Raw genomic sequence first — 18,713 nt, forward strand, 5'->3', positions numbered from 1 at the left:
CGAGCGCAATAGCGCTCACTGCTCTAGCGATGCGGCCCCTGAAACATGCCTGCGTGTGGTGTATTATCCCGCTGGTTTTTACACAGCATAATAAATATGCCCTTAAGTCCTTGGGGCAAATCACTAACCTGTGGAGTTGCGCTAGCATAGCCTTCACCGCAGTTCGCCAGGCGAAGTTTCATCAGGGAGCCACTTATTCACAAAAATCCGAAGTTGCACTCAGGGAGGCGAAAAGTATCGAAGTTGCACTAGCGTTAATTCATCAAGCAAAGCGAAGTTACACTAGCGATGCCTAATTTGCATACGGCGCCAAGTTAAAGTACAATGGACGTATATGTAGCAGAAAATACATTACACTACACAAGGCTGGGAAAGCTTCATAAAATAAAGTTGTTATTTTGCCCTATACATGTGCCCAGTGTATAGTTTAGGTGCCATATGTTAGGAAATGTAGGGGGGAAGGAGGGTGCCCTCCAAAAAAATTTACGATCTTTTTCAGCCTATCACCCTTAAAAAAAGAAAAGACGCCAGTGTTTTTTGGGACATAGAAATTATTTTTTTTAAAACAATCCCTATCTACTCTATTGCACTTCGCCTGGTCTGAGGTGGCGAAGGCAAGTCTGGCGCAAGAGGTAACGTTCAGTAAAATGCACATGTTAGTGAATTAGCGTAGTTACGTCCCTTCCCCACTTCGCTTGGTGTAAGGGTACGAAGTAGTGCTATAGTAGGTCTACTTCACTGGCGAATTTGCGCTAGCGTTAGCCGCTTCGTGCTTTAGCGAATTTGCCCCTTGTGTAAAAGCTATACGCCAAGCCCTTATCAGAACCAATGAATCACTCTTAGATTAAGTTTACCAGACCATGGGGTCCATTTATGAAAGCGCAGTAAATTTGACTCTATGTTTCCCCATGTTATCGCTGCGAATATGTTCCCGCCAAATTATTTGCAGCGACTCAGTTTACGAAACTGCGATGCACTCAGAAGTCATTGCAATCACTGGCGGTAACTACGTTATCGAACCAGTTTACATTAGCGGTAATTTCTGCGCATTTTCTGGCGACAAATTACGTTTGCAAATATTTATGCTAGAAAATAGTCTTGTTTTATGGCGTTTATTAGGGCATGATTCATGGCCAGATATGTATCTTCAAAACTGCTAAACTTTATAGATATTATCAACAACACAGTAAACAGATTTCACCCAATCAAACATGTATACATCATACAAATCCACATTTCAATACATCCAGTCACAAGACTTACCCCCTGCCAATAAATTCATATAAAAAAAATTCATAAACAAGTTTTACTAATCAATCTGTGTGCATCGTATAAATGTAGTTTAATTTAGGCTGATAAAGCCTTTGGTCCCTCCTAGTCATAATTTGAGTTTCATCTGAAAAAGCAGCAGAAAAAAGAATAATTCAAAACATCTTTGATTATCCTGTCACTTCTCTCTTCTCCTGTCAGGAATGGCAACAGGAATAATAATGGGTAAAACAAGATATTTCCTGTCCCCTTAAAAATTTTCTTGCGAAAAAATAATTTACCGCCACTGTATAGATGGCGGTAAAATTTTGCAAATATTCTGGTGTAAATTTTGACTTTCGCAATTTCCCTGTTGAGTAAACCGGGCATTAATGTGTACGTATCATTATTTTCAGCAAATGTGATAACTGGCGAACACATATTATTGCGCAAGAAAATTCGAAAATGAATATTTAGGTTAGTAAACTGGTGAAAACATATTCAGCGATGGATTTGTCTATATTTTGTGCTCATATTTAGTAAACGGACCTCCATGTCAGAAATCAGGTACATGTCTAAAAAAAAATCCAACTACAATTGCTGCACTGATTGCAAAGTGATTGCATTTATAATATATGTCCCTGATTTTTCCAACCTTATCTCAGCTTCCTTTTTTTTCCATTATATTTTACTGAGCTTTGGTAAATCAGCTAGAAACAACAACCTTCCCCTGCACTAATAGGGATGTAGTTACACGGCTGTTCATTGACTTGCCTTAAACATGTTGCAGAACCCAGGCAATTAGTAGATGGGCAGATATTCTGATATCCAGTTCTGAGCTACAACAAATTGAAGTTCACTGGGAGTTCATAACATACACGTCCCTTTACTTTGTCCTATCAAAGCGTTTTATAATTTAATCTCGAAATCCTCGCTCTGAGGGCATTGGCAAGCCTGAGGTTTGATCACAGCAGTCTTCCCTGGGGAAATCCAGGACAATGAAAATGCTTTGAGCTACTGCCAGTCACCTCTAATTTCATCATCTGGAAAGTGTACCTACAGCACATCCCAGCATGCATCACTAGAGACTGTGGACTTATGTCATATCACACAATAATGACTGTGCCTTTGGCATTTCACTTCCCATAGTCTATAAAGGCTGTCTCCCATAGACTCCATTTAATCCAGATAAGCCAAATTTTTAAAAATGATTTCCTTTTTCTATATAATAATAAAACAGTAGCTTGTACTTGATCCCAACTAAGATATAATGAATCGTTTTTGGAAGCAAAACCAGCCTATTGGGCTCATTTAAAGATTTCTAGGTCGAATTTTTGTGGTATTTTAGTGGTAGAACTTTTTGATTACGATTACACTCTAGTTCTCTAAAATCACAAATGTCATGAAAGGTATTAAAAGATCTAAATAAAAAAGGTACGAACAAAATAGCTGTTGAAACAATTCGTAAACCCTGAATTTTTCGTGAACGAAGGGAAAATTCATACAACATGAACGTTTTAAACCTCAAAAACCATGTTTAAACATCTAAAACCATGTTTAAACCTGAATGAATGAAAGGCTGATCTTTGCAAGAAAACTAAGGATGAACCACTATTTCGGATTTGGCCAACTCCTTTGTGAAAGATTCGGCCTAATAGTGAACCAAATCTGAATCCTAATTTGCATATGTAAAGGAAAAAGTGGAAATTTTTTTTACTTTCTTGTTTTTTAACAAAAACTTGTGTGATTTCCCTTCCCACCCCTATTTACATATGCAAATTAGGATTTGGTTCAGTATTTGGCTGAATCTTTCACGAAGGATTCAGGGATTTTGGCCGAATCCTGCTAAAAATATAGGTTGAATCCTGGCACGAATCACCCTCGGTGCATCCCTAAAGAAAAGAAAAGGGAAATTCCATTGTCTTCTACATGACCTTGTCAGCTTTTCCTTGCCGAACTTTTGTATTTGTAGATTGATAAATTACTAAAAAATTAACTATATAAGAAATTCAATTCATTTGCAATAAAAAGTATGATTTGAAGAAACAAATGTTTTACGAATGTTCATAAATCAGCCCCTTAATGTATGAAGATCCATATTATGAAAAGATCCATCATCCTGCATTAGAGGCCTCATACTTGTATATTTAATGAATAATGACCGTTTCTTGCTGCAGCCAACAACTGTTTGCACCCTCACAAATGTGTCCATATTAGTTTCTCTACAATTGTTGCTAATTCCCAGCAGACACTGCGGCTCATTTATCAACAATGGACATATATGCACCTGGGCAATAACCCAAAGCAACCAGTGAGTAATTAGTTTGTTCCAATCATTAGCAGGTAGAACAATGAAAGCAATAACTTAATTGGTTGCTATAAGTTACTACCCAGGTGCAAATTTGCCCAGTGATGATAAATGACCCCCATTGTGTGATGTCATAAAGTGGCGGCATTAGCTTCTTCCCGTAGATGCCCTCGTTGCATTTCCCTAGCACTTCCATGCTTTCAGAGCGGCTCTATTGTGAATGTGAAAATGTAAAACAGCAATCCACGGCGATGAACGATCATTATTATCATGAAATATTAGTATTGATGATTTTATCAGAGACTATGGTTTGTCAGTGGAACAGTGTTTAAGGCAATCAAGATAAATATACTGTCAGTTAACCCGGATTGATTTTTCCATATGCCTATAGGGCAGACGTATTGATTGTTTTTAATGGCTTTTCTGCAATTTCATGTAGCAATTTTTCATCTGAAGCCCATCTCAGTTAGGGTATTTAGAAAGTAAAAATCATATTTTTGTTGAAATGTTCCATTTTCACGGAATAAGGTTACTAAGGCATACAAAAAAAAACTCAGAGAAGAGAAGAAATCAGAAAAATGGAAAGTGTTGGGTTGCACTAAATGCATTTACATTTTCAGGATTTGGCCAAACCCCCAAATCTTTCAGGAAGTATTTGGCTGAATCCCAAACCAGTTCCAAACCATAATTTGCATATACAGATTGGTCCCAGCTATTTCTAAATAACTATAATTATAGTACAGTTGTACTATTCAGGAAACCTTTTATCCAGAAAGCGCCAAATTATGGGAAGGCTGTCTCTCATAGACTCCATTTTAATCAAATCATTCCAATTTTTAAAAATGATTTCCTTTTTCTCTATAATAATAATAACAATAATAATAATAATAATAATAATAATAAAACAGTACCTTGTACTTTATCCTAACTAACATATCATTCATCTTTGTTGGAGGCAAAAGAAATATTGGATTTATGATTTTTTAGTAAACAAAGTATGGGGAACCAAATTACGGGAAGATCTCTTAACCCGAAAACCCCAGGCCCTGAACCTTCTGGATAACAAGTCCTATAGTAGTATTTGACTGCAGTCCTGCACTTCAGTTAATCTTTATTGTAAAATGTATGTACATGATTATATTTGACTTTAGTCAATGATCTGTTAGCCTCCCTGTCTGATGGGGGAAACTCTTTTGTTAAATATATATTTATGAATGATAGGCCAATACACTTTTCCTAAAAAGAATCTGTAAACCTGACAAGGGGGCACATCACTGAAACATTGTATTGTTTGGCTGGACACAAGTAAACACACCGGTTATCCCTGTACTGCAATTTAACTCATGTGATGGAGTTTTCTGTTCCTTGTACCTATTGGGGTGTCGTCCCCCTATACTCCTGTAGCATTGGGTTTATTATAAGAGGAGAGGCCAGGTGTTCATGTACAGTTACATTTGCGTATTATCATGGCACCACATACAGAACAGAGATGAATCTGAGCCACATCTTATAAATCACAGACACAAGAAAATAAATTAATAGGGAAGTTTATTGCATCCCTAAGTGTATCAGATGGTATAACAAAAGGATAATGTTATTGAATCATTTGACCGTAGCCAATTGCATACAGTGTCAAATCTAACTATATAATACCAGCGCGTAATTTAATAAGGCAGGCCCAAATGGATGGGTTTTGCGGTCTTTATTTAATTAAAGAAGACACAAATGATTAGTTACATCTATTGTACTTTGTCAATGCTGGGACGCTAGATGCATATACAGTATATATGTGGAATTGTTGACTAAACTGCACTCATGGCTTTTTAAACTGAAGGGATGGTTTTGTAAAAGGGATACTGTCATAGGAAAAAAAATTTTTTTTCAAAATGAACCAAATAGCATAATTCTGCACTGAAATCCATTTTCTCAAAAGAGGAAACAGATTTTTTTATATTCAATTTTGAAATCTGACATGGGGCTAGACATATTGTCAATTTCCCAGCTGCCCCAAGTCATGTGACTTGTGCTCTGATAAACTTCAATCACTCTTTACTGCTGTACTGCAAGTTAGAGTGATATCACCCCCTCCCTTTTTCCCCCAGCAGCCAAACAAAAGAACAATGGGAAGGTAACCAGATAGCAGCTCCCTAACACAAGATAACAGCTACCTGATAGATCTGAGAACACCACTCAATAGTAAAAACCCATGTCCCCCTGAGACACATTCAGTTACATTGAGAAGGAAAAACAGCAGCCTGCCAGAAAGCATTTCTCTCCTAAAGTGCAGGCGCAAGTCACATGACTGGGGGCAGCTGGGAAATTGACAAAATGTCCAGCCCTATGTCAGATTTCAAAATTGAATATAAAAAAATCTGTTTGCTCTTTTGAGAAATGGATTTCAGTGCAGAATTCTGCTGGAGTAGCACTATTAACTGATGCGTTTTGAAAAAAAAAACTTGTTTTCCGATGACAGGATCCCTTTAAATATATTTTATAAAAACGAAGTGTATCACCATTTTATGCATACACATCAATTGCACAAAGGACTATAAGGGCAAGGAATCGGCAATATGCCTGTTCAGTTATTGGCATTCATAAAGGTGGCTTGCATATGATATGCATCAATCATTGGCTGCCGAGCAGAAGCGAATAGACTTCAAGCAAGTAATTGCGTAAAAACAGATGACTGGGCCGCTGGTATATGGAGTATATAGATGTCAGTTGGCTAGCTAGGACATTACACGGCTTTATATGCCATGAGAGAGGCTTACGAGAAAAAAGGGCAGAGAGAAATGCTGGGGCTGTATTCAGCTGTGTGTTATACAAATCTCTCACTTTAAAGCTTACATGAACTATAAAGCTGCAAAAGCTGATTATAAATTCATCTGATGTGATTCTCACTGGGTCTCTCCAAAAAAGAATCCTTCACTTCTAACTCTTTTCCTTTATTTTTTGTAATTATAAAGCAGAACCTTGTACAGGTATGGGACCTGTTATCCAGAATGCTTGGGACCTTGGGTTTTCTGGATAACAGATCTTTCTGTAATTTGGATCTTTATACCTACTACTAGAAAATCATGCAAACATTAAATAAACCCAATAGGCTGGTTTTGCTTCCAATAACGATTAATTATATCTTAGTTGGGATCAAGAACAAGTTACTGTTTTATTATTACAGAGAAAAAGGAAATCATTTTAAAAATCTGGATTATTTGGATAAAATGCAAATGAGATGGCCTATCTGTAATTCGGAGCTTTCTGGACTCCGGATAACAGGTCCCATACCTGTACTTGTAACAAGTGTATATCGATATTGATGGCAAAAGAATATTACTGGGTTTTTAATGATGACATTTTTTATAGGGTGAAATTAAATTTAAATTAACGTCAAGCACAACAGGAAATCAAGTATTCTCCAAAGAAAGTCAGAGTGTAAACATATGATAGAAATTAAAAATAGTAATGTGAGAATTTGGGCCGTTTCGCGAATTTCGTCTCGTTTTTGACGCCGGTGTCCATTTTTCGATGCCAGCGTCAAAAAAACGCCAATTTTTTTTCGCCCATCACTAATGAAAAACAAAGCGTAGGTTAATGTGTCCGCATTTGCTGAATGACTACGTTAAGTGTACTACTCAGGGAGAAAAGGGCAGGTATTTCTACATTTATTCATTTCCTACTTCTTTCAGTTAATGGTCCCTTTCACTAATGAGTCATTCCTAAGACTCTATATTTTATCAATACAACAGAGACATACTGAATGGCCAATCTGCAAGCCTTGAATCCCTTGTGTAGCTGAAAGGTCAATTAAGCAACCTATTAATAGTTAGTCTGGCTCTTAAAGGGCACCCGCTTGAATAAAGGAAAAGCTAACAACCCCAGTCCGCCATTGTTTAAATGCACAGTGCTTGCAGTATTAGAAACATATCGCAAATGTATCTATTTAGATAAGAAAAATATGAAAAAAATTGTGGGGAATAGAAGCATTTGAAGAGTACTAACAATTTACATTTTAGGAACTTGGAATAAGAAATCTAAAGTAATAGCTAAAGCTGATTCCAGGAGCAGGCAGGACAGGAGGCTAATGCCAGCATGTGGCATCTAAAGTTTGTGTGCCCTAAGGCATTAAGCTAGGCCCACACAAGGCTGAAATTAGCCTGCCAAAATATGAAGGATGATTTCAGACTCTACCCAGCGCCGGATTCGCGGTCCTAGCGCCCGCCCGCACTACCACATGCTGGCGCAAAAGCGCCAGCATGCGAGCGCCGGAGCACTGGGGAGCACAGGCTCCCCACAGAGCGGCTGGGCGGCATGCCGCCCCCAAAAATGTGCCGCCCTATGCCCGGGCCTATGTGGCCTCGCCACAAATCCGGGCCTAACTCTACCATGGGCAGTAGTCTATTTCTTCTGTTCACATCCAGAACCACTGTGTTGGCAGATTTCACCAAAGTAACACTAGATTTTCATGGCAAAATCCTCTGAATGTGTTCGCAAAGGAACAGACATTATTATGGTTACCACCTTTTGGCCTTTTTGAATCCAGGTAGGGGGGGCTGTGACACAATGGGGGCAGGGCTGTGATGCCGTGGGGGCAGGTCATGACATCAGGGGCGAGGCTGTAATGTGCATACCTCCCAACATTTTGGAAACAGAAAGAGGGACAAAAAGATTTGCCACGCTGAGCATGCCCATTGTTGTGGCCACACCCTCTAATTCAGTGGAAAGTAGAAAGAGAATCGCACAGACACCAAATATGTTGCAGGTGGGGAGTGTCCCCTATTTTTTATTGTGACCACCTGTGCATCAACGTTTCGGGGGGGATTAACCCTCCCTTCGTCAGGGAGGGTTAATCCCCCCGAAACGTTGATGCACAGGTGGTCACAATAAAAAATAGGGGACGCTCCCCACCTGCAACATATTTGGTGTCTGTGCGATTCTCTTTCTACTTTCCACTGAATGTTATGACGTGTGCTGACCGTCTTGAGAAATCTGCACCACCTAAGCAGGAACATCAAAGGAAAGGTAAGAGGTGCGGCTCTTTGTACATACACACCCTCTAATTACCATGTAAATTTTACAAAATTTGTCGGGTTATGAAAGTTTGAACACATTTCTATGTTTTTTATATGTTATTACAGTTTTGCTAATGGAGGTGAATTGCCCTTTAAGCTGTGAGTCTTAGTTCTTATCTTATCTAAAATTGTTACAGAAGTATCTTAAGTATGTATTATGGGCTCTCTGCCAAGAGCCAATTAAGTTAGATCAAAAGAAAAACGTGGGACATTTCAGTACAAATCCAGGACTGCGGGTTGAGCTGTCAAAAGCAGGACTGTCCTGCTAAAAACGGGACAGTTGGGAGGTAAGGATGTGGCGACGCGTCATTCGTAGGGAATCCTGTTGGTGCAAATGCTTGAAGTGGCCACTTAATAATAAAAATGTACAAGGAAGCAAAATAAAGACAAAAGAGATTCTTTATTGTAATAGACATGAGCCCTCAAACAAATGTGGCATCCCCCTCAAATGTTTAAAAAAAATTATTAAAACACAAATATTTAATAGTTACAACTTTTAAACTTAATCCCATTTTAAAACATGAAAAAACACCAGCGTTTTTTTTTACTTACTTATAACTTTTTAGCGTACAGGATATGATGTTGCTGACAGAAGATTGAGGTGGATGAAGCTTCGTCTAATCAATTCGCCAGGTATAACCTGGTGAAGGAAACTCTGGCATGAAAAAATTGATTTTCAGTGAATTTCTAGAGTAACGACCGTTCGTCTGAGCAAAAATTCAAGTGGTTAAATGGCACGCAACTTAGTAAGCGATGAACTCATTCACTAGCTAATTGTCCTCTGCAGATGGGATTTCTGGCGAATTTTCGCTAGCGACGGCCACTTCGCCCTTTAGTAAATCTGCTCCAAGATGTTTAAAGTTACACTGTCGTTTCATGAGCTATATACACAAGCACTCATTTATGTTGCTGCTTTATGTGGCCATGACCCTCCTTGGTGACAATAATATCCTTTTTATAACGCGGGTTCTATGTTCCCTGTGTAGTTGGATATACTGTAAGAGGCAAGGAAAGCGATTTAAAACAGAGGAATTAAGTAGATCTCATTTGAAAGAGAAGTGACACAAATGTTCAGACAAAAAGGATGGCATAAAAGTGGCTCTTTATTATACTCTGAACACTTGTACAAATGCACAGATACTGGCAAAGCCCTATATTTTTTGTAGTTATTATATCTGTCCTATTTAAAAGACATCAGCCACAGACAAGCAGTGTGAACTGCAATATTTTAACTGCCTCGAAAATCCGTCACCCACCATGTCTCATTAGAAAGCCATCATCGTCTCATTGGGTCCAACCATCTCTGAAAACCTCGCTCCAATCTGCTTTTCACGAAGGCAGCGCAGGATATTGCGAATAATTGCTTTCATTCAAGGAACACGGTTACCATGGCAACATGTGATGGCTTGCTGTCGCTCTCCGGCTTCTAGCGCAGGTAACCGTGATTATTGGAATACCCTTCGCTCATGCGACATCTGATAATTGATACAGACACAGCAGTATGTTTGGGGATTTCTTATTTTTGTTTTTGGCATGAGATTATCAGTTCAACCCTGGATATCACTGCTACAGTATTATCAGACAACAACCTGATTTGTATTTATTGTTACAAAACTAGGCTTGTCAAACCCCCACTGAAATATCAAGTTGATAAAAAAAAACAGCATTGTTCTACATTAGCTGCCAACTTAGGGGAAGATTCACTAAATGGCGAAGTGGCCGTTGCTAGCGAAAATTCGCTAGATATCCAATCCGCAGGGACATTACAAATTCACTAACAGATGCAGACGACAATTCACTAGCGAACGGGACTGTCGCTATCGTTCATTTGCACTCTGTCACCAGGCGACTTTCGCTCAGGCGAATGGTTGTTAATCCGCAAATTCAGTAAAGTGCGGTTATCTCTTTCGCCAATTTTGACTTCACCACCTCAGACCAGGTGAACTGCTAAAATGAAGCTGGATCCTCCTCAATCTTACGTCATCTTACATCATATCCTGTCTGCCGAAAATGCATTCAAGTTTAAAAAACGCTGGCGACTTTTCATTTTTTTAAGCGGGATTGCCTACAAATGTCCTGTACTTTTTTCCCCAGACATTTGAGAACATATGGACCATTCATTATACAGTCGGCACATGTGTAGGGAATAATATTAACTCTTTTGTCTTTATTAAGGTTCCCTGGACATTTGTTATAAAAAGTGGTAACTTCAAGCATTTGCACCAACATTTATAATAAAGACGTCCATACAACTTTAATGTACCCGCCCTCTTCAAATTGACCCAAGCGTAAGATCTCTAGCAAATTTTCTCTAGGCACAAAGGAACGCTAGCGCATCTTCACTATGAAATGCTCTCACTGCCGAAGTGCTGCTAGCGTAAAGTCGCCAGCGTTCGGTGCCCAGGACGCAACTTTGCATTTTAGTGACTTAGTGTAGTGGTAGCGAATTTGAGTCTGGCGAATGTGTGCAAAGCGGTCGATGGCGACAGTTCGCCCTTTGGTAAATCTGCCCTTTAGTTTTCTAAAAGTGCCCATTTTCTTGTGTCTGATTGAACTTGACTGATTGAACATTATTGGAAGTGGCATAAGAAGTAAGTGAATATTCTGGAAATGTCATTTATCAGAATGAGACCCTGAGCTTTGCCAAGACAGAGGTCCTGGGTGAGCAGTTCATCCACTATATTAGATAACAGGGGAATTCAAGATTAAAGTGTAGACGAGATCACTGTTTTATTGAGACCATCAATGGTTCTCAGTCCAAATACCCTGCATCATCTGCCAAGTAAATGACTTACTGATCTTATACAAGAAGCACTTTAGTACCTGGGAACAGAGAAGACAATAAAGTGTTGTTATTAAAAGATAATGGAAAAGAGATTATTAATGTTGGCCCCAATGATTTAAATGATAAATAACATTTCACGAGGTACAAGTAAAACAGAAAAAGCCAATTATGACTTGTTTTCTAGTGGGTAACAATTCACAGTATCTCCCTTTAAAACATTCGAGTTTGATCAAAACTAGTGAGGAGCGAAAAATTAAATGGGTGTTTTTTCTTATGGCGACTTTTTTTGTCTCTGCAACATTTTTGTCTCGCCGATGTTTTTGTCACGGCAAATTTTTCCACAGCAAATTTTCTTCGCAGTTTTGCTGAAAAATTCACAAATGGGGGAATTGCGCTGTGAATCCATATCTCGCGAAAAAAATCACTCACCGCTAATAAAAATTTATGTTTAGAAATATACACCTCAACCAACTTTCTGAAACCCCCACACAGTAATACCTTTGAAGGATGCAACTGATTTGGTTCAGGATTCTGCCTTTTTCAACAGGATTTGGATTCAGCCGAATAAAAGTAACTGGGCGTACCAAATCTGAATCCTTAAAATCCAGTGACTTTTTGTCAAATGTATGCAATTCTTTTGTACCCTTCCTGGTGCTAATTTGCATATGTAAATTAGGATTCAGTTTGCCTGAATCCTTCATGAAGGATTTGGGATTCAGCCGAATCCCAAAATAGTGTATTCAGTGCATCCCTACTAGCTTTCTCTCTGTTTGCTTTGCTTGCTGGATCTCCCCTGAGTCCAGCACTTGCACAGGGAACAAGATGGACAACAAACTACACGTCTTTCAGAAATGTAATGTTTTCAACTAGCTACAGTAGTATGTTAATAATACAGATGTTGTCCCTCTTACACAACCACAGCAAATCCTAAAGCAAATAGTTTTTATCATTCATTTCACCATTTTACAGGACGGAGCAAATATCAGGTCCGGACTGAGAATTAAAATAGGCCCTGGCATTTCAGGTACACAGAGGCCCAATCAGCCCACTAAATACTGACTTTCTATGGGACCTTATAGCAGCCCCTCTGGCATTTGCCAGAACCCACAGATTGTCAGTCCGGGCCTGGCAAATATTTTTATTCTAAATATTATTGCCCATATCTCTTATCATCAAGAATGGACGTCCAGAAGAGCTGGGAACACAACACGCCTGGGAGCCCTTTAATTACTGGCTGCTGATGACAGGCTTAAACTATCTGGCCCCTTTTCACATATCAGCATTGTGCTATATTTTTGGTACAAGGTACAGATCACAGATGGCAGCGCTGTAAAGGCTAAACCCAAGTGCTTTGCTCCAAGGGCCACAATTTGTGCACTTAGCATTCCATGACTTGAGCCTAGCCCACAAAAAAATTAAATCATTTTTCATTCATTATTTGAATACAACGGAGTCTATGGGAGATGGCCCTTCCGTAATTCAGAGCTTTCTGCATAACTGGTTTCTGGATAACGGATCCCAGACCTTGTATAGGTATAGGATCCCTTATCCGGAAACCCCATAATCCAAATTTTTAAAAAAGATTTCCTTTTTCTCTGTAATAATAAAACAGTAGCTTGTACTTGATCCCAACTAAGATATAATTAATCCTTATTGGAAGCAAAACCAGCCTATTGGGTTTATTTAATGTTTACATGATTTTCTAGTAGCCTTAAGGTATGAAGATCCAAATTACGGAAAGATCCGATATCCGGAAAACCCCAGGTCCCGAGCATTCTGGATAATAGGTCCCATACCTGTACTGGTGAATAACACACAGTGATTTTTTTATATTAAATCTATCTGGCTTCAATCATGACACTAAGGGGCAAATTTACTTAAGGTCGAATATCGAGGGTTAATTAACCCTCGATATTTTATAGTTAAATCCTTTGACTCCGAACATCGAAGTCGAAGGATTTATCGCTATTCGTTTGATCGAAGGATTTTAATCCATCGATCGAACGATTTTTGTTCGACCAAAAAAAGATAGCAAAGCCTATGGGGACCTTCCCCATAGGCTAACATTGACTTCAGTAGCTTTTAGGTGGCGAACTAGGGGGCCGAAGTTTTTTCTTAAAGAGACAGTACTTCGACTATCGAATGGTCGAATAGTCGAACGATTTTTAGTTTGAATCGTTCGATTCGAAGGTCGAAGTAGCCCATTCGATGGTTGAAGTAGCCAAAAAAAACATTTGAAACTCAAAGTTTTTTTCCTCTATTCCTTCACTCAAACTAAGTAAATGGGCCCATAAGATGGTCTAATATTGTATTTGTGCAGCCATAATACCTAATGAACATTCTATTTGAAATTAGTGTTCCTTCTCCTTTAGCCTTCACTCCATCTCGGCTCATAACATTTTTCCAAAATATCCCTTACACGTTATTAAATCAGATCTACAATATCATCGACAACAGCTTACAATTAACTTTTACCCCGTAAGGTGTTTAGAACACAAAGTTTATGACAGCCTGGGGTAATGGATCAGCCGTTCCCTGCTTGCTGACATTCTAATTAGAATAATTTCCATGGTATATTGCAGGGTAATGTAAGAGCACAGAGTTTCCTTTTAAGCAGCTTTGAAATAAAAAGCTATGGAATCAGAATTAAAGCCTTGCTTTTCTTATATTGGAGTTCACAGCAGCTTTTATTTATAACAATTCATGCACCCCACAGCTAGAACATATTTACACCATTTGCCAGGGCAAAAAAAAAACAAATCCTGTTTGCTTGTATTTTAGCGCATCCAGTAATAAAAATTATTAAGGGAAAGAAAATGAGAGATGTAGCAGCAAAACGATATTGCCACCGGCTCAGCTTTGTCTTGTATGAACAGATTTATCTTTTAACCCTTCTCTGAATTCCCAAAGAAAACCCTTATCTGTCCTAGCCTTTCTTTCTATTTGTCCCAGAACAACACATAATCAACAAGTAGTATATAGATATGGGACCTGTTATCCAGAATTCTCAGGATCTGGGATTTTATGGATAACAGATCTTTCCATAATTTGGTTCTCCGTACCTTAAGTCTGTTAAAAATCATTTAAACATTAATTAAACCCAACAGGATTGTTTTGCATTAATTATATCTTAGTTGGGATCTAATACTGTTTTATTATTACACAGATAAAGGAGTGGATTTTTTAAAATGTGAACTATTTGATTAAAATGGAGTCTATGGGAGATGGTCTCCCCGTAATTCTGAGCTTTCTGGATAACGGGTTTCTGGACAACAGATCTGATACCTTTACTAGCAAAACAGCAGTGTTGGATTTTTTTGCTCTTGAATTGTTGTGTAAATATACGACATTCTTACCTGCATTTAGATGGTCCAGAGAAACCCATCATGCAGGAGAGATTTGCACATGTTATAATTCTTATCATAAAATCTGCTACCAGATATAACACTGTGCCAAGCAGGATTGACAGAATACAGAGGAATATATTGTATTGATTGATGTTTTTTCTATATCAATGTAACCCCACCTGGATCCTTATTTCTTATGTTTGAGTTTTGGCTTATCTCTCTGTGGAGTAAATTGGATTGGCCTTTGACCACTGGGTTGTGCTGCTTTCTCTACTTTTACTAGTAGGGGGTTATTTACTAAACTCCGAATGCTAAAATCAAAATTTATTAAACCCGAGGATGGAAAAGTCCAAATCAGAAAATCCGGCATCTCAGACCTGTTGAGGTTGCATATAAGTCAATGGATGAAGTCCCAATGGTTTTTTGATGTACGCTGGGTTTCGTGCAATATCCCAAAGTTTTCTGAGTTTTTCCGGGTGAAAAATCCGAAAAAATAGTGAAAATCAGATATTTTCGGGGAAATTGTGATAATAAATAAGCGCTAAAAACCCGAGTGGATTTGATTGGAGTTTGTAGCAGAAAATATTGAGATAAATTCTGACTTTGATAAATAACCCCCGTAATATGCCACATTTTCGGGTAAATTTATCAAAGAGTGAAGTTCCGCCACTTGAGTGAAATTCCGCAGCTCTCAATTCATTTCTATGGGATTTTGAAAGGCGTATTTATCAATGGGTGAAAGTGAAAGTTCCCCCTTTGATGAATACGCCTATAAAAATCCCATAGAAATGAATGGAGAGTGGCGGAATTTCACTCTAGTGGCGCAACTTCACTATTAACTTCACTCTTTGATAAATATAACCCATTAAGTTCTCAACGTTTGATTGTTATTCTTCATGTGTTGAGCAAGTGCTTGTTCTGATTTATTGTTTGTTGATCTCCATTATTAACCATGGATTGATCAAATCTTAGTTTAAACTTGCCCAAGCTTTTTCACCCACAGAGTAACAGTAAGAAGGAAAAAATCTGTCTGGCAGTAAAAGGGTTGGAGATGAAGAAACCTTATAGTCATGTAATCTCCCTAGATCTTCCCATGCAGCATTTCTAAGATGTTTTCCTTTAGAAGTACCTTCTTTATCCAATGAAAGTGTTCATCAGTTGTTGTCTATCCCGCTGTTTATTTCTCGTCCAGGCAAACACAATCACGTTTTCAAAATCTCCAGCACTCTAGGGTTCCACTTAGAATGCTTCTTTCCCTGTCTGTTATGCTTTGTGAAGGTTTCGACTTCTTAAATGCGCTCGCCTAGTGGGGAATTTCAGCTGCAGAATGAGGAGTTGCAGGAGGGAGAGGGTGATGCATTGGCTCTACTTGTAAAGCTTTTATTCTTTCAAATACTCATTTTGAGATGTCTCTTTGATTTAAGAACCATCTGTATTCAAAGTTCTACAATATAAACTGAAATACAATGCAAAAACAAAAGCAGTTAGACATTATAACCAAAATGTAGTTAAGATGTCAGCCTGAAAGTAATATATGATGGTTTGAGTAAGGTAAGTTTGGGAAGAAAAAGTGGGGCTGATTTATTTATAACTGTTTTGAAATGATTAATGATCCATAATGTGTTCTAGACTGATGGGGGGAAAAAAGAGTACCAAGAACAGTACAGCAACCCAAAAAAGCAGTTATGTCTGTAGGCCCTTTTGTAAGTCACTAAGAAGACCTATGACCACATAGAGGCATGAGTTCAAAGTTCCATGACCACATGGTACTACTGTTGAAAGCACTGAGTATAATAACATACAACTAGAATAAGTCTCTCGTTACTTGTATTTCAGGAAGAAGATGTCCGAGAGAGCCGCTTTAACTTTAGTGGATACGGGATGGGTCACTGTCTGCAAGTCAAAGATGGTACAGCAGTTAAAGCCGCTCCTCCCATCCCCCCTCCTGCTCAACCAAAAGATTCAGAATCCATCAAAAAGAAATTTGTTGATCGTGCAAAAAGGATTGACACAATATCTCGGGCTGCCTTCCCGTTGGCCTTCCTCATTTTTAACATCTTTTACTGGATTACATATAAAATTATCAGGCACGAGGACGTGCACAAAAAGTAAGCCCCTCATATTTATTGAAGAACTGCGAGAAATAAACTGGAAAATCAATTAAAATGTGACTGGTTTTATACCACCTATCCTTCTAAGAACTTCTAAGAAAGTCGTATAGACTGTGGAAGAAGAAAATATGAACTTTGAATGATAAAACAAGCCTCCTTTCTGCCAATAATCGTCTGTTTACTCTTCCCAAAAACGAATATCTGAGAATTTCCTCGGAAAAGGGGCCAATTAAACTGACACTGCCACCGAAGAGCTTTTTCAGAAAAAAACATAAAAATGTGTAATAAAGTTAACGAAGACCACTCATTTTTTCACACCACCTAGTGAAACAGGTTACCATTGTGATAATAACTTAATGCTGGTAAAGAAAAAAAAACATGTTCATGAGACGAGGACCAAATTTTCTAATCTGAAAGAAAATCTAACGTACATTCCATCACAGTGTTAGTATATCCAGTGTTGCACCAAAAGGTTCCTTTGTGCTGTAAATTCTTTCTACTTATGCATATACATATAAATATATAAAGATTTCTACTTTGCTATCTTTGTGAGTGTGACTTACAAGACGATAACTTGTTTTATTATATTAGTGTAATATCTGGATTTATCGTGTGTACTCTGTGGTTTCTTTGACAGTCAACACTTTTTCAGGTACAACTCTCTGCCCGAATACTTTCTTCTTTCTTTCTGTTTTTCTATGGTATTCTGTGCACTGGATCTAAGGTATTAACTGCTGCTTTTAAATGAATCATGAAGTACCAAACTCTAACCTACCAGTTAGGCTAATCTTCTGCACCAATTCTGCAATCAAATTTCTTTATAAATAATAGTTATTTTTGATTATTTCTGAAATGGCGTAGCTCAATCTAGCATTGTCACTGCCGTAAATGTAGTTGCAGGTGTTAGCTCCTTTGTAGAGTACCAAACGTTGTTTACAGACCTACAATTTATACCTTTTTGAAATGTATTCTCAAGCTGGCTGCCATTTTCAAATAGCACTGATTATTATGAGAATTTTGAACGCTGACCTATGGTTTTCATATCTTAATCTTAACCTTGGAATGGCACACCTGAACTGGTCAGGTCCTTGATACGTATTTTAAATCGGGATACAAAATGAATTTTTAAGTCTGCAGGAAGTCCTGTGAAATCTAACAAGGTAATACAATTTTTGCACTTGTGGTAAAGCATTTTCTTTACAAGATATCTGTTCAGTTTCAATAAAGTTTAGTGTGGTATAATATTTAACATGTAAAGAGTCTTTATTTATATATGCTTTCGTCTTGCAAAATGGCACAAAGAAACAATTTTCTTAGTACAGGTAAATTCATTAAAACTCCCCTTTATTTCTTTCCAATTGATCACCAATTAAAATTGGCAGGAATTTTCTTGCATTTACTTCCTATATAAAATATATATATGTAATATATTCATTAGTTTAATAGGGAATAACCTAGGATTTTGGAGTATCCTACTGGACTAGTAAGAATACCCATTCAAAAAATTTAGGGGGTTATTTACTAAATTAAACGAAAATTCGTGATTTTTTTGTATAAAATCGGACTTTTAAAAAATCACAAATTTTTCAGAATTTATTAAACTCCAATATCAGAAAATCACATCTCAGACCTGTCGAGGTTGCATATAAGTCGATAGGAAAAGTCCCAATGATTTTTTGATGTGCGCTGGGTTTCGTGCAATACCCCCAAAGTTTTCGGAGTTTGCATGCAAAAAAGCATAAGAAATCGGAGTTTTCGGATGAAAAAAATTGTTAAAATAGGCTTTTTTTCATGCAAAGCAAATTTTGGGGGAAATGTAATAATAAATAAGCGTAAAAAACCCCA

The 18,713-nt window shown here is 37.9% G+C and overlaps 1 protein-coding gene across 5 annotated transcripts in view; it reads left to right on the forward strand.

Moving 5' to 3' along the window:
* glra2.L (glycine receptor alpha 2 L homeolog) overlaps positions 1 to 18,112 on the forward strand; it is a 124,099-nt gene extending 105,987 nt beyond the window's left edge. For all 5 annotated transcript variants that reach the window (XM_041581624.1, XM_041581626.1, XM_018246018.2 and 2 more), the window contains one exon: positions 16,594 to 18,112. In XM_041581624.1, the coding sequence (XP_041437558.1) occupies positions 16,594 to 16,869 (276 nt within the window). In that variant the 3' untranslated portion in view covers positions 16,870 to 18,112. The remainder of the gene's footprint in view (positions 1 to 16,593) is intronic.
* Positions 18,113 to 18,713: the final 601 nt, after the last annotated feature.

Source organism: Xenopus laevis, chromosome 2L (assembly GCF_017654675.1).
Source record: "Xenopus laevis strain J_2021 chromosome 2L, Xenopus_laevis_v10.1, whole genome shotgun sequence".
Classification (NCBI taxonomy): Eukaryota; Metazoa; Chordata; class Amphibia; order Anura; family Pipidae; genus Xenopus; species Xenopus laevis.